Source organism: Vipera ursinii (genome assembly GCF_947247035.1).
Source record: "Vipera ursinii genome assembly, chromosome: 9".
Taxonomy (NCBI): Eukaryota; Metazoa; Chordata; class Lepidosauria; order Squamata; family Viperidae; genus Vipera; species Vipera ursinii.
Window position 1 is genome coordinate 7,288,883 of NC_139523.1, and position 24,039 is coordinate 7,312,921.

General features: G+C 40.2%; 1 protein-coding gene across 1 annotated transcript in view; it reads right to left on the minus strand.

Annotated features, from left to right (window-relative positions):
* CSMD2 (CUB and Sushi multiple domains 2) overlaps positions 1-24,039 on the minus strand; it is a gene marked incomplete at both ends in the record, with an annotated part of 607,174 nt that overhangs the window by 500,811 nt on the left and 82,324 nt on the right. Inside the window, one exon of the mRNA XM_083370102.1 lies at positions 11,634-11,746. Coding sequence (XP_083226228.1) covers positions 11,634-11,746 — 113 coding nt within the window. The remainder of the gene's footprint in view (positions 1-11,633; positions 11,747-24,039) is intronic.

A 24,039-nucleotide genomic window follows, 5' to 3' on the forward strand; every position in this document is an offset into this window, starting at 1 on the left:
AGGAGGGTCTCTGGGCCAGGGCCAAGGCAGCGGGGACCGTTCCCTCACTGTTTCCAGGATGGCTTCGTGGGCCGCATGAAACCACTTCGTGGGCCGGATCTGGCCCCCGGGCCTTGTGTTTGACATGTCTGCTCCAGAGCCTAGCCCCGTTAGCAAGTAATTTCAGATCACTTTGCCATTCTCCTTCCAGGACTTGTTGTTCAAGAAGCACTCTGGCTTGATCATAAGCCAAAGATAGCAAAAACTCTCATCGTTTATGCAAGACAATGGCTTCCAGCCTGAAATGGTTTTGCTGACAATTATTGAAGGAGGCAGGCCCCCAGACAAAAGCTTTGACCAAAGATTGAAACTTATCCTGCCAAGCACAGGTTTTTTAGCCAGAAGACTATTCAGCAAACATTTATAGACTTGATGTTCTGTCCTCAGAAATTTGGTCTGGATAATTTCTAAGGGGTGATAATTGGAATATTGACTGGGTTTAATCAAAGATTTGAACTGGTGAAAGCAGCAAATTCAAAACTCTTCCCTTTTGCACACAAAAAATCAAGACACTTGCCGTACTGTATTGCCTACCTTATAATTTCAGCTTGGGTCCTCTACTTGCTGAGGCACAAAATACTGCCAAGAAATATTTAAAACATTTAGCTCAGGGTGTCCAATCTTGGCAACTTTAAGACTTGTGGACTTCAACTCCCAAATTCTCCAGCTAGCATAGTTAGTTGGGGAATTCTGGGAGTTGAAATCCACAAGTCTTATAGTTGCCAATGTTGGACAACTCTGACGATTCAATGATGTTGCCCTGGATATTCCAATTGTTGTTCTTTTTCTTGAGGCTTCAAGCAAACATTATAATCTTTGCTTCTAATAATCAATCAGTCAAGATGATTCTTAGTGCAAAGTCAGTGAGGGTCTTAATGCTCTCCTAATTCAGTGGTATTTATGACAGGATCATAGTACTGATCACATCAATCAGTGTTGGTAAACTTTTACAATCTAGCTAGGAGTATGAGACTTTATATCTTGCTGGAATCTGACTATGAAGTGAGCATAGAAGTTTGGGAATTCAGATGCTAATAACAGCCTTGCTTCTGAGTTGCAATTCAATTTGTAAGATATCCCAAAGAGTTTTGTTTTAATCATAGATTTGTACTGATATATTACTGGTGAATCAGTAGGAGCAAGCATTTTTCTATGGTGGAAGCCTTACTCATATCTTACAGTGGTCCTCCAGAGATGAAATCAAAGGTGCAGCTCAAATGAACAAATGCACCATTAACATTGCTTTGGGTTTGCTAGAATTATTTTATCATTCTGTGCTGTAAAACCAACAGTTGAACATCCTGTTTTTTTCTCTTTCTGCCAGAGTGTTCCAGCCTGCTGCAGCCAATGCTCAGGTTTCCAATAAAGGTTCCTAGCATATAGTTTACTTCTTATGTGGAGGAGATTCATGGTCTTTGTTAGCAGAACTTTTTAAAATATAAAGATAACTATTACAGATCCCCAGTAAATGGAAATGAGGGCTGATATCTTTGACCTAGAAGAAAAGTGAAGCCAAGGTTGGCACTACTATTCAATACTTGCCTTTGTGAATAAGGCTGGGATGTGGGCATTTCCAGAGGTTTGCCCATTTTCAACTAAAGTATCAAATATCTGATCTCAGCCGGTAAAACAGCAAGCCACGCAAATAAATTGATGGGCATAGTGGACCTAGGATGTTATAAAGTGAATGGATACAGAATCTCTATCTTGTGATAAAGATCCAGGAATAATGCCAAAATAGATCTCAGTCCCAGCCAATAATACTAAATTCTGCCAGCTAGCCATTTGTGCATCTCTTTTTTGCTCCAAAAGATGTACTTGTAGTCTCTTTTCATTTCAGGAATTTTTATGGGGAGAGGAGATTGACAATGAATTGACCCTGAAGGCTGTAGCAAATGCTTTTTAGCGGCCACATAGTCCTGGTTAAACCATCTGTAAGGAGACATCTGACTGGACTTTTTGTTGCCCTTAATTAGGCATACCTCTCTCCTCTGGATAATTTCACTGAGTTCTAACTTGGTTTGAAGCTGACAAAGCTGACAAAAGGTCAATCATGCTGAGCAAGTTACTGACAACTTTGCATGCCAGCTCACTCCATTTAATCCACGAAGCTCCACTATTCACTCAGTGTCAAACCAAAACAGTTTTGGCAAATGACAGTCCTTGGAAAAGTAGGCAATTATACATTCCTTAATTACAGTTAAAGAGGGGAAACTCCAGATACTGCTTTTCTTATTAAATATCTTTTCACCAGTCAATTGGAAAATGCCAAAAGGAAGTCAAAGAAGACATAGAATATCAGAGTTAGAAGGGACCTTAGAGGTCTTCTAGTCTTCTTCTGGTCCAACCCACTGCTCAAGCAGGAGATCCTATACAATTTAAGGCAAATGGTTGTCCAAACTATTCTTGAAAACTCCAGTGAGGGAGAAGCCACAACTTCTTGAGATAAGCCATTCGTCTGATTAATTGTTCTGTCAAGAATTTTTTTTAAATTCTAGGTTGGATCTCTCTTTAATAATTTCCATCTGTTACTTCTTGTCCTGCCTTCAGGTGCTTTGGTGAATAGTTATATCCCCTCTTCTCTGTGACAGCCCCTCAACTATTGGAAAACTGCTATTATGCCACCCCAAGATTAGACATACCTAGTTCCCACAACAGTTCATTGTACAGTTTCACCTCCAGACCCCTTATCATCTTTGTTGCTCTTCTCTGAACTCTTTCTAAAGCTTCAACATCTTTTTTTTATTGGTGTGACCAGAACTGGATGATGTATTCCAAATGTAGTCTTACCAGTAATGTATAAAGTGGTGCTATCGCTGTTGTTGATACCATCCTTCTGTTTATGCAACCTACAACTGTGTTGGCTTTTTGGTAGTTGCTGCAGCACACTGCTGGTTGTTCACTAGGACTCCTACTTTCCTCTCAGAGCTACAGATATTGAGCCAGGTACCATCTCTTCTATACCTGTGCACTTTCCTTGCTTAAGTGTAAGACCTAACTTTTCACACTACTGAACTGCATTTTGTTGTTCAAAAGGAAGAAATTCCCTTTAATGGCTCCCCTTAGGATTTAATGGAAGGCCAGCTAGGGAGGTAATGAAGTGCTGGAGCACCAATGGTACAGAAGAAGACACTTGACCACTTGTCCACACTCCCCCTTATGAATCTTTGACTAAAGTTATCTTCTTGTTTGAAAGAACAAGCACCTGAAAGGAGGACAAGAAGCAAGGGATGGAAACTAGTCAAGGAGAGAAGCAACCTAGACCTAAGGAGAAACTTCCTGACAGTTAGAACAATTAACCAGTGGAACAACCTACCTCCAGAAGCGGTGAATGCTCCAACACTGGAAGTTTTCAAGAAGAGACTGGACAGCCATTTGCCTGAAATGGTGTAGGCTTTCCTGCCTGAGCAGGGGGTTGGACTAGATGACCTCCAAGGTCCCTTCCAACTTATTATTACTATTATTATTCATCCAACTGAATTACAAGTGACAGGAAAAATGCAGCAGACGTTTTCTGTATCACACTACTATATATAGTGCTGTTTAATTGTGATATACTCCACCTTCTCCAGGCAGCTTTTCAACTTTTTCAAATGCAATGATGCTTTGTTTTCATCTTGTATGCTGCTATTCTAATATGGGGACTGAAACCTGATTAATAGAATACTAATTGCTTGGCCATGTATATTATAATCAATTAACAGATTCATCTATTAATTAAATTAGCACAAGTGTGAAAAAAAACTTTTTGAAGTCAGTAGCATACTTGTATTGTGCAAGATGAAAGTCTTATTTGAGAAAATCATTTCTTTCTGAGAGAGACTGAGAAGACGATAAGGACTCTTTAATACTGGTACAGTATATCTTGTCATTTTAAAAACTAGCACCTACATAAAATGATATACAGGTATATTTTCTCTGGTTATATGTGTTGTAAAAATATTCTGCCTGTATAATTAGAATAACTATTAAGCTTTTTAATAGGAAAAATCTATTAATCTTCCCAATTAAATTGATTAAATGTCACAGCTGTCATAAACACTCCCAAGTACAGTTTGAGAAATCAGTATTAAACTGCAAGTAAGTTACAAGTGTTTGTATAAGTGATTTTAAAAATAGTGAACATCCACTCAGAAGAAATGACAACTAGGAAAGAAAGACTGAATTTTGAATCAATCAGACTGACAAGTAAGCATAGCCTTATGCAGGCATTCAAGTTAAAAAAATGGAAAGAAAAACTTAGGCAGAAATGTAAACCATATTTTGACTATACAGTAGTTGCTTTGTAAAAAATCCATATGCTGAGAATAAATAGCTGTATGTTTCTAAGTATGTACATCAGGTCAGTATATTGGAATGTCTTTGGTATTACCAGGGAAGGACATGATTTTAAGCACAATGAACCACAACTAACACCAAATCTCAACATTCCTGATTTTATTATCCAAAGCTGAGGATATAGCTTTCTAGGTTTCTGCTAGGTTTGTACTTCTCAACCAAACAGGAATCTGATCATTTAGAATGGATAAAGAGAACTTCATTAAATCTACAGTCAATAGCAAGCAGGGGTGAAGGTTGGGAGCAGAGATCCTGTCAATCTGGAACATCAGCTGTCTCGTGAATACTTAACCCAGCCTGCCTTTTCCTGTAGTATTCTTTATGGTCCTGTTAGCATCCAGACCATTTATATACCTCAGTAGCTTTTGCTAACACTAACCTTGGTTGATATTAATCTTTAATAGGCCTTTTTCTGGATCAGGGGTGGACTGTGATGGTGAACCTTTTGAGCTCAGTGTGTCAAAAATTCAGAAAATGACTATCTTGTCTGGGCTGGCATCTCTCTCTCTCTTTCTCACACACACGCACACACAAATACACAGACACAGAGAGGGACAAAAGAGGAAACATTTGTAACAAAAAAGAATTAAATTAAATTATCATTTAATAAATACATATTTTTCAAAATGCCTATCCAAGTTGCATGAGACCTAGAAACTTTGGAAAATGCTCCTGCATGGCCTTGCAGCCTCTAAGAAGAACGTGTGTGAATGTCCCATTTCCACACGTTTTTTGGAGGCTCCAGAAGTTGTGAGAGAGCAGGGCCGTCTTGTGTGACTTTGAGACGGTCTGGTGGCCTGGTGTATCATCAAAAATGACATGGTGTATCACCTGTGACAGACATGTCAGGGGTTCACCATCACCATTGTAAGATGAACCCAGATTATTTGGTTAACAGTCAACAATTAATAGTTGAGATGAAGAGTGCTACCCCAGCCATCATGGGTAAACTGGTAATCAGGGAAAGTGTTACATGTGAACCCAGCCCGCAAGTACTAATCTAATCTATCCTTGGATCCTTGGCTAGTTCAAGCCTTGTAACTGCCAGAGACCAGATAATGTGTGGCTATTGGAGAATGCCACTTTGAAGTACACCCCTAATTTATCCATGCACTTATCCATATTTCTCTTCCATCCAAAGTAAATAAGTTTGCTGTTGTAACCGCTTCTATTCATAAAAGAGAATAATAAGACGAGAAAATAAAGTAATAAAAAGAGTGTTAGATATTAGGAAACTAGGTAATCCCAGCACTACAACTAGGAACATAAATGATTTCTTTTGAAATTTTGATGACAGCAGAGGAAAAGTAGCAAACTGGCCACTAACAGTTGAAAATATGTCTGCAAGAGGTTGAATAATGTCCTCCACTTGACCAATAAGGACAGAGACACTGCAGCAGGAAGCCACAAAACAAAACCAACCATATATTGAAGTTGGATATGTTTCTCCTCAGTGAGTTTTAAAAGGAAGCAGCCATATTGGCTGCTCTTTCAGTGCAAAGAAACAGCAATTATTTTGATAGGGATTTAAGTATGACTGTCATGCTGGATTTCTGGCAGCTTGTACTTAAATATATATCCAGTATAGCAGAGGTAATTGGGAAATCACTCAGGCGCAGAAACCAAACAGGATACTAATGGTAGATAGGTGGAAATCTCAATCTATTAGCATTGATGCTGGCTTATTTTAAGGGTCAGTAAAAGTTCCTCTTGATCAAGCATCAAGGGATCCTTGAGAAAATAGCAGCAAAGCCACTTGTGAAAAATACTCCAGGATCTCCTCTGTCTTACCTGCAAATAACTTCAGTGCCTGAAACCCTTTGAAGGGCACTGGTTTCTCATTCTAATGAGCTTCTACAAATGCTAACAGTTTATTTTTGAGAGGGATGGATGGGCTAATGAGGAGCATCAGAAAGGTGCAACATGTTTCTTAATTTCTTAATCTGTCAGTGATGGGCCATTTTCCTACTAATGGTTTTCATGGCTCCAGATGCCAGAACAACAAAAATAGACAGCTTTCCCTGCCACTAAGTGGTTTGGAACACTGAACCAGAAATGAGGAGGTAAAACTCCGGAACATCATTAAAGTTTTATTAAACCCAGCTTGTTTTATGGATCTGTTCTGGCTTTATTTGCCTTATGATAAAAGAGCAAACCTTTCCGGCATTATGTTAAACTTCCTCTGATTTCTTTTTCAGTCCAAGCACAAGACAGCCACGAGGCAGCAAATTATAAATTATAATGCAATTCTGCCATGCACACAATATTAATATATATATATATATATATATATATATATATATATATATATATATATATATATATATATATATATATATATATATATATATATATATATATATATATATATTAAATAACAAACAAACCAAGGCCTCCTCTCCATAATGAACTGTTGTTGGTATTAACCAGAATGTAGTGTGGAATTCACGCTGGTTTCCCACTTGCTACAAAATACTCTTTCAATTTATTTTAAATGTCACTTTACTATATTTTCATCAGGTCTACCATGGTGGTGATTGTAATTAATTTTATACTATACTTATGCAACTAGCATATGGAATCTTCAGGGGATGATTTCTATGAATAGTTTAGAAGTTCACCGTGAGCTGAGACATTATTAACCCCAAAATGTTTGAAAACCTACAGGGACATCTGTCTATCTAATATCCACCCACCATGTTAGAGAAAATTCAAGTGTGTTTTGTCAATTTCTCTACCTTCAGAAAACTAGGCTACTATATTTAGATGGCAAAAATCCAGACAAATGATAGGTGGAAGCAAAGAATATAGAAAACAATAATGCCATTTTGTGGGAGGTTCTCCCCCACCGCCCCATTTATTATAAGCTATTTTTATTGTTTGTCTTATGCCTACACAAAAGTGAATAGAAATTCCAGAAAACAAAGTGTAAAAACCCTAATAAAGCTAACAATTAGTTTGAATATAAAGAGAGGAAAGTACAGTAGCACTACAGCACTTCAATATAGATATCATGATAGCATTTTTATAATCTTCACCATAACTCTGTTTTTAAAGAAAGTAAAACTTTACAACAAAGGTTCATACTGTCTAGGCTTTCTTGTTTGTCAGTAAAGAAACAATTCAAAGGCTAGTTGAGTTAACTATTAACTAGCATGACACTGTCTTTCAGAAACACACAATTGTTGCCCCAAAGCACTTAAAAACACATATTCCAGATTATTATTTTTTTAATTTTTTTTTAACATTAATAGCTAACTACAAAACTTTTTGCTGTCATTTAATAATTGTTACTCGTTACTCGTCCCAGCTTCTGCCCACCTAGCAGTTCGAAAGCACGTAAAAATGCAAGTAGAAAAATAGGGACCACTACGGTGGGAAGGTAACAGCGTTCCGTGCGCCTTTGGCGTCTAGTCATGCCGGCCACATGACCACGGAGACGTCCTCGGACAAGCGCTGGCTCTTCGGCTATGAAACGGAGATGAGCACCGGCCCCTAGAGTCGGAAACGACTAGCACGCATGTGCGGGGGAACCTTTACCTTTACCTTTTACCTTTAATAATTGATATAGGCTAGAAAATTCAACTTTACCAGGTACAAAAATTGGATGATAGCAGTTCTCAGTGCTTATGCTTAGTTACTGCAAAATCTATTAAGTGTTTGTCTAAGAAATGAAGGCACTACAGCAAAGCTGGATTTGTCCACTATGCTGATCAATCTAGGCTATATTTTGATTTATTATTACTAATGAGGAAACAATCTGTATCTATCATTTGGAGTAACCATGAAGACAGATGTTCAGGGAATGGATTTACCTGATTAATGTACAGAATGAACAAGTCTTTACAGAAGGCAGCAGATGAAATGAATTCCTGCAGGAACCAAGGCTAAGCATGACTTTTCTGAAAGAATTTGGAGTTGGGACTAACAGCAACCTCACAATAGAAAACTCGGTGCATATTGATTCTTAGCATAGAATCAAAATAATCAAAGTAACTATTAAGAGAAGAGAAAGATGGAAAGAAATGCATGCTAAATAAATAAATAAATAAATAAATAAATAAATAAATAAATAAATAAATAAATAAATAAATAAATATTTTTTTTTTGTCTCAGGAGACACAAACAGCAGTCTAGGTCAGGGGTCCCCAACCTCCAGTCCATGGACCGGTATCGGGCCACAGCATGCCAGCAACTGGGCCACACAAACAAGCAGCACACGAGATGCAGGCAGCACACAAAACCACGCCTCCTCCGGTCTGTGGAAAAACCTCTCTCCACCTAACCAGTCCCTGGTGCCCAAAAGGTTGGGGACCTCTGGTCTAGGTTACAAAGAAAGACTTGCAAATTTTGAAGTCTGATGGGGCTGATAGAATATGGGAGACAGAACACGCTGGAAGTGTGTACAGCTCTTCCATCTTCTGAAAGCAAAGTCTGGGTGAGCCACATAATGGAAAGAATCATTTTGTTACATTTTTAGTCCACAAGTTTCATTGAATTGGGCCTGCAGTGTCTAGGATTCCCACTCAACACGACTTCTGATTTCTGAGAAATGCAGCTGCAACACATCAGAAGACTACTTGATTGGACAAAGCCATTATAGCTGATACAGTTAAGAGAAGCTGTACGAGGTACATCAACATTTCCTCCTCACTGCCACCTCAAGATAGAAACTAAATAAGAGGGTGTCCCCATAGCTCCTAGCAAGGTTTACGTCAGGTTATTTTATTTTATGCAGGTTACAGGGTTCATGAGGCACAGCTCCTGCAACCCTCTCCCAAACTGCTTCTGAATTATCAGTAACATCAGCATCCTTTGTCCTTCTCACTTTTAATTGTGCACTCTTAGATGCAGGACATTTCAAACTGTATTCCACAGAAGGTAAGGCTAGGGTTTCATGAGAGATTAGGAAGGGGGAATGTATTCTCTTGAAAGCAGCCTACAACTTTGGCTCTTGACCGGAGCTTCCAGATTTTTATTTTTTATTTTTTATTTTTTAACTAACAAGATCCTACAGCCAAGAGTTTTTGAAAACTTGTGCTAGAACAGCACAACAATTGACCCATATTTACAGTGAGTTCATGAACTAAACCTGCCAAACTGCTTGCTTTTATTCCTGTTCCATTGAAATAAGTCTATATCACCAGATTTGTTTTTCATTGCATGGAAAATTGGGAAAAGCAACTAACTTTCTCTTCTGCCTTCATACTGAAAATAAAATAATTGGGGTGAAAAAAAGTAAGCTGACCTTTCTACAATAAACTTGTTAGAATCTTTGATTTCTGTCAAGCAGCAACCTGACCAGTACTAGAAGCATTAAGTCATCAGCGGCCACAATGAATGTTGATTATTGGAGCCTTGAGCAAAATACCTCAATCATTTTATTCTCTTCCTTTTTTCTCTCTCTCTGCATTGCTTTGTTCTTTCTATCCCACTATGTAGCAGAGTGACATCTTTTTCATTTTTCATTTAGATTTTGGGTGTGTTGTAGGCAGAATAGCTGATGATTCTATATTTGGAAAGCTGGCAATTACCTCAATACCAAGTACAACAGTGCAAACAAAATTTCAGAGATTTTCAGTTATGAGGACAAGGGAAGAAATGGTCTATCTCCAGATTTAAGCAAAATGCCATTGCTTAATGAAAACTTCTAATTATAAAGAAAACAGTTCAATTCTTCACTATAGTTCACTATAGTTCTCATTATGGCTCTATTTGTACTGGTAACAATATACCAAGGTAAAACGATAGAAAATAAACATTTAGAAAACCAGGTGCAAACCTATGCTTTGAGAATTAATATGAAAATAAGCATTTCTGAACTGTAATTTTTTTAAAAAAATCTTAAAATAAATGAACAAAAGCTATGGATTCACGTATCAGATATTGTTTTATCCTTTGAGGACAGAGTGGTACAAGGACAATTTTTAACCTTAATTTTTAAAATTAAAAAAATAATGCAATACTTTACAAATTCATATATTGCAATTTCTTGAACATAATTATTGCACTGTTCTTATAATTGCAATTTTCAATAAATCCAGCTTCTCCCATATATTTATGCTTTTTCTGTAATTCTTCCTTAAACATATTTTTCCCTCTCAGTTTGTGCACTGGAGAGGAAGATAGATAGATAGATAGATAGATAGATAGATAGATAGATAGATAGATAGATAGATAGATAGATAGATAGATAGATTCCAGTTCTGTCTTTTCACTGCTAAATAGTTCAGATTTAGGCATTGATACCTTTCCTGTGTTCTTAAAGCATTACCCGTAAGGACAGCAACAAGTTACCATTTTAATACCCTACAACACCCCATCCTAGAGTGTTGTTATGGTGGGCATTCCTGGAAATTAAACAGATAACTCCTCGAGTTATTTCCAGGTAGGTCTGTGGGAGAAATAGACTTCTCCAAACTTGCCTCCCTCATTGTCCTGGGATTGGAGCTCTTAATATCTGACAGAATCAACACAATTTCTAGCCAGGATTGAAAAAAAGATGGATTACCAAGTGAGGGTTCAACAATGAGGATGAATCTGTCTGAAAACAAGCCCAGATATAACCCTAGCAACTTTAACTGTATAGAAGATATTATCCAATGTGTTAAGAGGAGGGGAGGGTTCTTTTGTTTGCTTAAAAAGAAACAATTACACAGGCAATAAAAGATACAAACTAAAACACAATAAAAATCCAACTGTATACCCAAGCTGTAGTATTGTAACTGAAGGAGCCCATTCTTTTGCAGTTATTATTGAGCCACAAATGCCAAACTCATCAATATATGAGGAGAAGCCTTTTTTTGGTATTCTGGCTCCAAACCAAAGAGTTAGCATAGTTTAACTCAGTAATGTATACTTTACAAGATACAAGTTTAAAATCACTTGATTTGAGACTTTAATTGCCACGTGTAGCAAAAAATTGCTAACCCAGCATTTATCACATAGGGGTTTATTTTAAAAGATAATAGTCCTGAGGTGTTCTACAGCATGAGCATCCTTTAGAAGCCACACTTGGCTGGGGCAGGTCTGGTTAATATTAGATGGGATACTACAAGAATTTTCCAGGCTTGAACAAACTTCCCAGAAGAAAAGAAATGTAAAATTATTTCCTGAATGCTGCCAAGAAAACTACACTGTTGTATCCACGAAATCACCATGTCAACTTTATTTGGAAGAGCTTTTACTTTACCAGAAAATTCCCTTTATAGAGGCACAGCATATGGATATCAGAAGTTCACCAAAAGCAATCTTACCTTCATAGGTTGCCTGGAATCCTTGAGCACTGACAGCATAGTCACTTACAAGCCACAAGGACAGCACCACTCCAGTACTCACAATGGGAGGAGGCAGCTGGAAACCAGTGAGCCTGGAAGAAATCAAAGGAGAGAGTCATAATAGGAACTTCCTAATGAAGCACAATTCAGATTATCACTCTCCTGTTGATCCGTATTATAGTTTCAACTGCAGAAAACAATGATCCTAACCTCATTCATATCAAGCATTAAGCTATAAAGATGTGATGGCTGGTACCCGCGGAGGGAGAGCTGGGGGGGGGAAAGGACTACATTGAACTGGCAGTTTCCCAGGAAGGAGCAAGAACATTCCAAGGAGGGGACAAGACAAAAGACAGCACAGTCCAGTGCTGGACAGGAGACAGAGAAAGGGAATCAGATAGCCACAACCTACAATCTCCCCAAGTATATCCATTATGGCAAGAGTAGCATTAATTTTAGTTTGGCAAGATTCTATGTCATTCTTGGGCTGGGCTTGACTAAGGCAGTTTGTAGATTTGTGTTTAAATTTAGTGTAGCGGGCATTATGTGTAAATCTAGCTCCCACAAATACTTAACAAAACATGCTTGTGAGTCTTCTTGTTGTTGTTAGTTGTGAAGTCGTGTCCGACCCATCGCGACCCCACGGACAACGTTCCTCCAGGCCTTCCTGTCCTCTACTAAAGTCCATTTAAGCTCACGCCTACTGCTTCAGTGACTCCATCCAGCCACCTCATTCTCTGTCGTCCCCTTCTTCTATTGCCCTCAATCTTTCCCAGCATTAGGCTCTTCTCCAGCACCATAGTTCAAAGGCCTCAATTATGGTTCAGCTTTCACAGCCATACATTGCAACTGGGAAGACCATAGCCTTGACTATACGCACTTTTGTTGACAGGTTGATGTCTCTGCTTTTTAGTATGCTGTCTAGATTTGCCATGGCTTTCCTCCCCAGGAGCAAGCGTGTTTTAATTTCTTGGCTGCAGTCCCCCTGTGCAGTGATCTTGGAGCCCAGGAAAATAAAATCTGTCACTACCTCCATTTCTTCCCCATCTATTTGCCAGGAACTGAGAGGGCCGGATGCCATGATCTTGGTTTTCTTAATGTTAAGTTTCAAGCCAACTTTTGCACTCTCCTTCTTCACCTGCAACAAGAGGCTCTTTAGTTCCTCTTCACTTTCTGCCATTAGAGTGGTATCATCTGCATATCTTAGGTTGTTGATATTTCTCCCAGCAATCTTAATTCCAACTTTTGATTCATCTAGCCCTGCGTTTCTCATGTTGTGTTCTGCATATAAGTTAAACAGGTAGGGTGACAGTATATGAGTCTAGCTTGTATAAATAAAAAGTAACTGCATCCAGAAACCTGGATGGGAAACAATACAAGTGCAATGGGTTTATGGCAACAAGACCAACCAATGCATTGACTGTTGAGTTTGGCACCACCTGCATTTTCAAAATGGTCTTCAAAGGCCATTCCTGAGGTGGAGTCATGGTTTAATCCTGCAGGTAATCTCACTTACAGGTGAAACTCGAAAAATTAGAATATTGTGCAAAAGTTCATTTATTTCAGTAATGCAACTTAAAAGGGGAAACTAATATATGAGATACTCATTACATGCAAAGCAAGATAGTTCAAGCCGTGATTTGTCATAATTGTGATGATTATGATGTACAGCTCATGAAAACCCCAAATCCACAATCTCAGAAAATTAGAATATTACATGCAATCAATAAAACAAGGAGTGTACATAGAACAATATCGGACCTCTGAAAAGTATAAGCATGCATATGTACTCAGTACTTGGTTTGGGCCCCTTTTGCAGCAATTACTGCCTCAATGCAGCATGGCATGGAAGCTATCAGCCTGCGGCACTGCTGAGGTGTTATGGAAGACCAGGATGCTTCGATAGTGGCCTTCAGCTCTTCTGCATTGTTCGGTCTCATGTCTCTCATCTTTCTCTTGGCAATGCCCCATAGATACTCTCTGGGGTTCAGGTCAGGCGAGTTTTCTGGCCAATCAAGCACAGTAATCTCATGGTCATTGAACCAGGTTTTGGTGCTTTTGGCAGTGTGGCCAGGTGCCAAGTCCTGCTGGAAAATGAAGTCAGCATCCCCATAAAGCTTGTCTGCAGAAGGAAGCATGAAGTGCTCCAAAATCTCCTGGTAGATGGCTGTCTTGACCCTGAACTTAATGAAGCACAGTGGACCAACACCAGCAGATGACATGGCTCCCCAAATCAACACAGACTGTGGGAACTTCACACTGGACTTCAAGCATCTTGCAGTGTGTGCCTCTCCATTCTTCCTCCAGACTCTGGGTCCTTGCTTTCCAAATGAGATGCAAAAGTTGCTCTCATCAGAAAAGAGGACTTTGGACAACTGAGTAACAGACCAGGTCTGTTTTTCTTTAGCCCAAGTAAGACGCTTCTGACGTTGTTTGTTGTTCAGGAGCAGCTTGACAAGAGGAATATGATATTTGAAGCCCATGTCCAGGATCCGTCTGTGTGTGGTGGCTCTTGATGCACTGACTCCAGGCTCAGTCCACTCCTTGTGAAAATCCCCAACATTTTTAATGGCCTTTTCCTGACAATCCTCTCCAGGCTGTGGTCATCCCTGCTCCTTGTGCATCTTTTTCTTCCACACTTTTCCCTTCCACATAACTTTCTATTAATGTGCTTTGATACAGCACTTTGGGAACATCCAACTTCTTTTGCAATTACCTTTTGAGGCTTTCCCTCCTTATGGAGGGTGTAAATGATGGTTTTCTGTGCAACTGTCAGGTCAGCAGTCTTCCCCATGATTATGATTCCTACTGAACCAGACTGAGAGACCATTTAAAGGCTCAGGAACCCTTTGCAGGTCTTATGGCTTAATTAGCTGATTAGAGTGGGACACTTTGAGCCTAGAATATTGCACCTTTTCACAATATTCTAATTTTCTGAGATTGTGGATTTGGGGTTTTCATGAGTTGTATGCCATAATCATCACAATTATGACAAATCACGGCTTGAACTATTTTGCTTTGCATGTAATGAGTCTATCTCATATATTAGTTTCCCCTTTTAAGTTGCATTACTGAAATAAATGAACTTTTGCACAATATTCTATTTTTTAGAGTTTCACCTGTATTATGTCCATGTCATGTGAGGGAATTAACTGGAGAAAGCAATGTTGGGAAGAGATAGCAATAAAAAGAAACCAGGCCACCAAAGAACATGATGACTATATACCATCAAAGCTGGCTATATACGACCAGCCAGAGCATTAAAAAAACCTCAAAGAAGCAGAGCAAGATCAGAAGATGTGGAGAGACCTGGCCTATAAAATTGCCAAGAGCTGGACATGACTAACTGGATATCATCATCATCATCATCATCATCATCATCATCATCATCATCATCATCGCATATAGTTATAATGAAAGCCTGAAAAGTAGACAGATCCCACCCCAACTAAACATATTGGGTGAAGATGAGGCTCTTCTGGAGAGTGGTTGAAAATTACATTGGATGAGACCAATTCTGCTTATTGGTTTTGCAAAATTTAACATACAATTTATCACAAATGTTTTATTTTTTATGCAGTTGTTACATAAGTTATTTTTTTGTAGTAAAATGGTGGGAGTTCTGTGAGATTCCATGGCATATGCAACAAATATATGAATGTTATGTCATATCATAAAAATGAAGCTTACAAAATAGTTTTGAATAAGTCTTCCCTTCTAGCCTACCTGACAGGGGTCTCCTGGAACTAGCTAAATGCCCTAAGCTCATAGAAAAAATGCTAACATGCTTTCCTCTGTTCTGTCTCCCACACAAAAAAGCATTAATAAGAAGAAATATAGTGACACTTTCTTAGTAAAAGATCATTGCTGAGAACAATCAAAGGAAATCTAAGAATGAAATGCCTACAGAACTGGGGAACAGAGTTTCGAATCTAAATTCTCCATGAGCTACGTCTGAGGAGCAGGGTTATAAAACACAGCCATTCATACATCATTAATTAATCCTTTGTTTAGAACTATAAATTTTCCAGCCCAAAGGAAAATAGTATGATTTTTACATGCCCTGGAATGCAACATATCTGAGAAATAGTTCACACCACAAAGAGCTTGTGAGAAAGCAAGTCAGTATCCATTCAGAGATGCTGTAACAATCATGAGCTTCTTTTACTATAATTGCTCCATATTTTATTCCACTGCAAACCATCATCATTACTGTCAACATATACTGCATTACCCAATAGTAATAAGAACTGGCTGCCTTCTAATGATTTGCTACAGCTTGTCAAATGTGCTACAGCTTCAGCTTAACATTGTGTGCAGTGTAAAATATCTGCACAAGGACAGAGAAGGATACACACTCAGACATGCATTTGGGGGGGATATGTCTTACCCCAAACAACATTTCTTATTCTTTGAAACAGACTGTCAGTCATGCCTCAGATTAATTTCATATTGCTCTTTCAAAAAGGAAGGAAGGAGAAAGAAGAAAGATGAGTGGAGGGAGGAAGATGAGTGGAGGAAAGGAGGAGAGTGGAGGGAGGGAGGGAGGGAGGGAGGGAGGGAGGGAGGGAGGAAGGAAGGAAGGAAGGAAGGAAGGAAGGAAGGAAGGAAAGAGTTGGATGGATGAGGGGGAGGGAGGGTGGAAGGAAGGAAGTTGGATGGATGAGGGAGGGAAGAAGGAAGGAAGGAAGGAAGGAAGGAAGGAAGGAAGGAAGGAAGGAAGGAAGGAAGGAAGGAAGGAAGGAAGGAAGGTGAGTGGAAGGAGGGAGGAAGAAGAGTAGAGGAAGGAAACAGTTATGTCTCTAGAGTGGAATGAAGGGGGGGAGAGAAATAAAAAGAGAGAAGGTGGTCCTATTTACTTGTGGCTTTGATTATTTCAGTTGAAGGAAGATTTATTCTCTCAAAAAAATAGAGAATACTTATACCTTTGATTTTTTCCTGCCTAAATATAAAATTTTGCTTTTCCCCCATTAAAATTCATTTTGTTGGATAGGGCCCATTGTTCAAGTTGGTCAAGATCTCTCTGGATCCTGAGCTTGTCTTCTGGGGTGTTCGCTATTCCTGCCAGTTTAGTGTCATCTGCAGATTTGATGAGTTCCCCATCTATTCCCTCATCTAAGTCATGTATGAAGATACTGAAGAGTACTGGGCCTAAGACGGAGCCTTGTGGTACCCCACTGCTTATTTCTCTACATGTGGATGTAGTACCATTGAGGACTACTTGTTGAGTACAGTTTGTCATCCAGCTACAAATCCATCTGGATGTGATGTTGTCTAGTCCATATTTTTCTAACTTACCAAGAACTAGGTTGCAGTCTACTTTGTCATATGCCTGACTGAAATCTAAGTATACTATGTCCACAGCGTTTCATTGGTCTATTAATTTAGTCACTTTATCAAAGAATGAAATAAGATTAGTTTGGCATGAACTGTTTTTAAACAAACCTGTGCTGGCTATTAGTTATAAGTTTGTTTTGCTTCTAGTTGTTCACAGATCTGTTTTTTAATTAAATAAATTTCTAAATGTTGGGTAACTTTTTAATAACTACATGTTAGTAGACTGGGACTGCAAATCAAGCCAGCTCATGTTGGGATTCACAAAAGCAGCTCTATGTGGTAACTGGCTCCTGGAGCAATTCCCCAAGGGTTTTGACTGCAATTCTTAAGGTTGCAAACCATACTGAGATAAATGGAAAAAAAACCAGTTTGAAGACAGATGAAAAAGGGACATGAATTATATCTTATTTGCCAGTGCAGCAAATCATATCGTCTGCTTAATGAAGACCAATGTGGTAAGTGAATTAAAGATAACATCAACATTTTGTAGCCCTCCCAAATTCTTTCCATAAATGAATTTTATTCTGCAGCTAGATGTTAATTTTATTAATACAGGTTGTTCAGCAATAATTCCTGAACTAGCATTATGACATCCTAGGTATTAATTCCCAGCTGTTCTATTGACATAGCTGTGAAATGGCTAATATACATTTCTGATTAACAATTACAGTTTTATCTACTAATCCTACAACCTCCCACTTAGTTAAGGCAATTTATAAAATAGGCTTAAAGGAAGGATTTATTTTAAGGGGAAAAAAGGCTTTCTTTCTCTCTCTGCTTCCATCAACTTAAGAGGTAAAATTCTACCATATAAAAATACCAAGGACAACTGATAAGTCTGTGGCATTCCATCAAGAAAAAATAAATCTTTTTTTTAAAAAAAAATAATAATACAGAAGTTAGAAACAAGGTTATATCTCACTTTTCAAAAAAGGCTGGCAAGAGGAATCTTGGGAGTTGGCCCCAATAGACCTGGAAGTCAACAAGTTGGGGAAGGCAGTTGTCTGTCATCTCATACTTTTATTCAAGATAATCCAGACAAATTTTGAACTTGTACTGATAGAAGGTACATTTCCAAGAACCATGCACTTGTTCCTTTTTGTAAAAAAATATTTTCAAAAAGAGAAAATAATAGTAGTACCAGAAAACTGCCCTACCCTGGTTGCTAATTATTTGTCATCCTCAATTCCAAACCCACAGAATTTTACTGGATGGCAACCAGAAGGTTTTGGAGAGGCACACAGAAAAAGGAGAGCTGTCATTATATTTATTTATTAAGGCACTGTACTTTGTGCCTGACAACCACTTTGCAACTTGATGCCCTTCTGAGTGCTGAATTTCAACTCTCAGAAGATCCAGCAGGAATGTTAACATATTTGAAGGGCATCGGGCTAAATAAATGAGAAAGCAAGAAATTAGGAGGAAACTTCCCAGGATTGAGCCTCATGTCAACTAAATTTTCACAGATACTTTTTTTTTAATTGTACAAATGGAGATTGTACTGCGAAACAATGAAAGCAATCATTTAATTTAATTTAATTTAATTTAATTTAATTTAATAATATTTCTATACCGCCCTTCTCCCGAAGGACTGAGGGCGGTGAACAGGGCAAGAATAAAAATACAAATTACAAAAGTTAAAACAAGATTAAATAAATGCCCACATACTAAAATACATCTTTAAAACCTAATAAAATAACAATAACAACCCCCCTCCCCAATCCCTTCATCAGGCCAGGCCAGCTTGTTCAAAAAAGTATGTTTTTAGCTCGCGGCGAAAGGAGCGAAGGTCGGGCGCCATCCGGAGCTCAACTGGTAGCTGATTCCATAGCTCCGGGGCGCCCACAGAGAAGGATCTCCCCCTGGGGGCCACCAGTCAACATTCTCTGACCGGTGGCACCCTGAGGAGGCCCTCTCTGTGGGAACGCACAGGGCGGAGGGAAGTCGATGCCGGCTGCAGGTGTTCCCACAGGTACTCCGGACCCCTGCCATGTAGGGCTTTGAATACCATTACTAGTACCTTGAATTTGATAGTAAGCCAGAGGTATTAAAGGCCTGAAATGAATAAGAAAGAAAAGGAAATGTAGCTAAATCTTGCTTACCCCAACAGTATTTAACATACATTTCCACATCTTTTATTCTTTCAGATAATATTTACTTTTACTATAAGGCGCACGGAACACTGTTACCTTCCCACCGTAGTGATCCCTATTTTTCTACTTGCATTTTTACGTGCTTTCGAACTGTTAGGTTGGCAGAAGCTGAAATGAGTAACAGGCGCTCACTCTGTTATGCGGCACTCGGGATTCGACCCACCAAACTGCTGACCTTCTGATCGACAAGCTCAGCATCCTAACCCACTGAGCCACTGCGTCCCTACAAATACAGGAAAGATCCCACCAATTTACAACTCCAGGGAGCCTGCTTGTAATTTTTGCCCTTGAAAAAATAAATTAAAATTTAACGATTAAGTAATATACTCCTTTGTGATCCTACCGGAAATGTGTAAATAATGGAATCCTGCCTAAACAAAGAGATCAGACATTCCATGCCTCAATGGCTTTAAGAGGAAACCTTGAGAGTCATTATCAAACAACTGTTCTTTTTATACTGTCTAAATGCAGTCATTTCGATTGCATTATTTACTTTCCTTTTTGCCAAGAATCTTACTCTACCAGCAGGAGGGCTAAATAAAAAATTATCCATTTCACAATGCCTGATTGCCATATACTTGAGGAAAGTATTTGTGATGTAAAGCAGGACAAAAATAAAAGGTCCCAAATTGTGACTTTGGACTAGTCACGCTCTCTCTGTTCTGTCCCAGCCTACATACCACCTTGTTACTTCACAAGGCAACCCTTCTTTTAACAGTATGGCTTGCCACAGGGATTCTAGCCCCACTCCTATTTAATCTGTATTTACCAGAAACCATTCCGAAAAACTTTGGTATGCCAATGATATAGCAATAGCTATCCAAACCAAGGAATTTGAGAAAGTGGAACACATTCTTACTAAAGATCTGAGGTCACGAAGGCAATATTATGAGAAGTGGAGGCTATGCCCTAACCCAAATAAAACTGAAGTATGCACCTTCCATCTAAGCAATTGCATAGCAAAGAAAGAGTTAAACGTATCTTTTTGTGGAAAGAAGATAAAACATAACTGTCATCCAAAATATCTCAGAATAATTCCTGACAAATTCCTTACATTTGGAAAACACCTTAGAGTAATCAGACAAAAATTAAAAATCAGGAACAACTTAATTAGGAAAATCGTAGGAACAGTCTGGGAAGCACAAGCAAAAACATTGCGTATAGTTAGTATACTATGTTGCCAAATACTGCATACCTATAAGGGGAAGAACTTGTCATGCCAACAAGATTGATGTTAGCCTTAATGACACAATGAGAATAATATTTGGAACTCTTACCGTATTTTCCGGCGTATAAGACGACCCGGTGTATAAGACGACCCCTGACTTTTGAGAAGATTTTTAAGGTTTTTCGTCTTATACGCTGGAAAATACTTACATGCCAGTTGCCAAGTGTCCGACACAAGCCCGATTCAGATTCAGCCCCGTCTGATGCAAATGGTGCAAAGCCACGCGCTCTTCCAGGCCAGACTCTGCAAACAGCACGCCAGAAGCCGCAACCACCGCGGGAACTCTGAGTCCCCGCCTTTCGGCAGCCTGCATGGCCATGCGCATTTCGGCTTTCAGATAGCATTTGCAGACGGAGCAGCCGCCGCGTCTGGAGCCAAGCCCTGCCCAGGAGACGATTGGCCAGGCGGGCCCGGAAGACACGCTAGAGAGCCAGGCTTGGGGCGGCCATGCCGAGGCCGGCTGGCGAGGGCCGCTATATGGTCTGCGGGCAAGAGGGGTGCCAAGTACCGCTGTTCCGCACTCCGTGACCAGGCAAGCGATTCTTCCGGTCGGCACGGGTCAGGCGGTGCCTCGGCAGGAGCAAAGGTGCTCCCTTCCTACTGTTTGTCGCGGCCTATGGGCGTGACATTGAGCGGGGGCCCTCTTCGCAGCACGCCACACAGGCCTCACCCGTCTCCCCATGGACGCGCCTCCCTCGCTACGGGAGCCACCCCCGCCATCCCTGCACGCCACAGACGCAGGCCCACCTCGACTCGTCGTGAGCCTGCCTTCCGCGCGTCGGCTGCTTCTTCTGACCATCCGACACCGCGTCTGTCCCTCCAGCGATCGCCGGCCTGGCTCGGAGGCAGGGGAGGCTCGCGAAGAGGAGGCTTCTCCCTCCCGTCCGAACCCCGGTGGCGACGGCAACAGCGGCGGCTCAGCTCCAAGCCATTCCGTCCCCTCCCCCGATCCGATGAGTGATTGACACACCGACGTCCTTGACTGGGACCGGACCCATCCGGGCTGCAGTGCCTAGACGCGGTGTGGGCTGGGAGGCGGCTTCGGAGCGTGTTGCCGGGGACTGCAGATCAGAGAGGTGAATAATATTTTCCGGCGTATAAGATGACCCGGCGTATAAGACGACCCCCCAACTTTTGAAACGATTTTCATGGGTTAAAAAGTCATCTTATACGCCGGAAAATACAGTAATTCCATACTACTGTCATGGCTCCATGCTCTTTCTAACATTGGCCTTCCTGATTTCAGGTGACAATAACAGACAGTCTGAGAATGGTATAAGATAAACATGCCATCAACTCCTAGAAACCTTCCAATAAATCAAATATTAGCCCCTCTACCTCTCACCAAGCTTAAGACTAGAAAACCAATTTGGAATAACATACAAATAGCATGCATATTGCAAATCAGGGCTGTTTCCAAAGGAGGCAGAGGAGGAGAGGTCCTGGGGCTTATGGAGCGAAGGAACTGGATGATACTGTCGGCAGGCCCCAGAAGAAGAGAGAGGCTTTTGGAGGAGTTGGTGGCAGTGGCTGCATGCTCCAGGGGTGAAAAGAAGCAAGGCCTCTTTAAGGAAAAGGTGGAAGAGTCAGGATCAGAAAAAGGAAAGGAGGCAAGTTTGTTGTGCAGGAATACAAGCTAATTTGAGGGCTAATCCACATGGAGCTCCATTTCCATCTGTCCTGCTTGCTCCCTAGAGACTAAAATGGATGATCTGAAACTTGAGCTGACCATGAACAAGGAGTGTATATCGGAGGTGGTGACCCTTGGAGAGCTGCATCCAGCAAAATTTCATTTCCATGGATGCCGATGGGTGTACACTCAAAGTGACAATAAAGTTATTATTTTTTATTTTTTATTATACCAGTCTTACACTCTAGATGAAGAATTAATATGGGCAATTAATATGGGTGACTTTTAATAATTACAACCAAACAGATCACATGGATCCAACAAACCAATTTTCAGGAATGCAATTGCCCCCCCCAAAATTTGGAGTCATCTGAACAGAATCAGGAGAGTTTAAGTGGGGAATAGCCAACAGCCCACAATGTGACTGTAGTGCTCCAGAATAAGCTATTGCACATATAGTTCAAGAATGTCTTTTCAAGAAATTTCAAGACACCTGGGATGATCTCATTATAGCCACACTAGAAGCAATTAGTTGGTTAGCTTCCTTAGATATTGAATTATAGCATCTATCCCATTGCGATTTGATGGCATCATATTGTGATTTTATTATGGTTTTATCTTAATTTAATATTTATCTCCTATTTTGTGTTGTCCACAACAGAACAATAAAACACCAAGGAACTAGGCTGTACAACACAAACAACCCAGCAATTCAAGTGGTCAGTTCTTAGAAGTACGATATGTCAGGAAACAGACTCCATCAATTTGACTGGAAGTATATTTTACTGGTATTGGTCAGTGATTCCTAACATTGGCCACATTTGAGTTGTCTGGACTTCAACTCCTAGAATTCCTCAGTCAGCATGGGAATTCTGGGAGTTGAAGTCCAGATATCTTAAAATCACCAAGGCTGAGAAACACTGATGTATGCTATAATAAAAGTATCTTGGAAGCCTGAATATATCCCAGTGTTGTGACTCAGGGCCAGCCTGTGGGTCCGACAGCCGGGTCCGATGTATCGGAGGACTCAGATGTGGGGGAGGAGGGAAACGAACCGGCTGATGATGATTTGGAGGCTTTGCAGAGTCCTCAGCCAGGGACCTCTTCTCAGCTGTGTGAGCCCGAGAGTGCGGAGGATGATGACCCACAGCTGGCCCTGTTCAAGGACGCCCGACGCAGGAGGCAGGCGAGCAGGGACAAACAAAGAAAGACTATGGGACTACTCGGGAGGAGGCACAGGGAGACCACGCCCTGAGCTCTCTATAAAAGAAGTGTTTGGGGAGGGGCTGGTTGCTGAAAGCAACTTTTTCGTTTGAGAAGTCAAGCTCTTGTATTTTTGTAACAGTGTAATTAAAACTTGGCAGAAGCCTTTTGATCTTGGACGCTTTCCAGACTCTTCCTTTGATTAGGGGTGCGAGAAGAGGGCTGGTTCAGAACACCCAGTGAATTAGGGTGGACTATGCAGAATTTCTTTTTCATGCTTTCTTTGTTTCTTCGGCTTATTTTTACTTTTTGTAACACTTTGCTATATATTCTCCAAGGTCGTGTTTGTGGTTCTCTATACCAATCAACACACTTACATCATGCACTGACAGACCCAAAGGTAGGGTCTGTACTACATTGCAGCACCTCAGAGATTGTTATTTTCTACCTTATTTCCTTCAATTTTTCCCCAAGCCAGAAAAATTAACAGAAAAAATGGTGATATTTTACAGCTCCACATTAGGAGCTGACTCGGTCTCAGATGGTGTAGGGATTACTTAACATCCCAGTCAACAATTCTCTCAACAGATGACTCGTTGGAATTAGTTTAACCTTGTAAAAGATTGGCTCTCGTGTGAGAGTTAAATCTAATCTGCTGACAGTTAGTTGATTGGGTCAATAAACCATTTTTTAGTGTTCCTAGGCCATGTTATCCCTCCCCTAACCTACTTAAGCAGGACATAAGATCAAGGTCACGGAGTTTTTCCTCTTTCTTCTTGGGGCAGATTAATGAAACAGGAAGCTTCTGGCTGGCTTTCATTTCCTGAGAAAGCA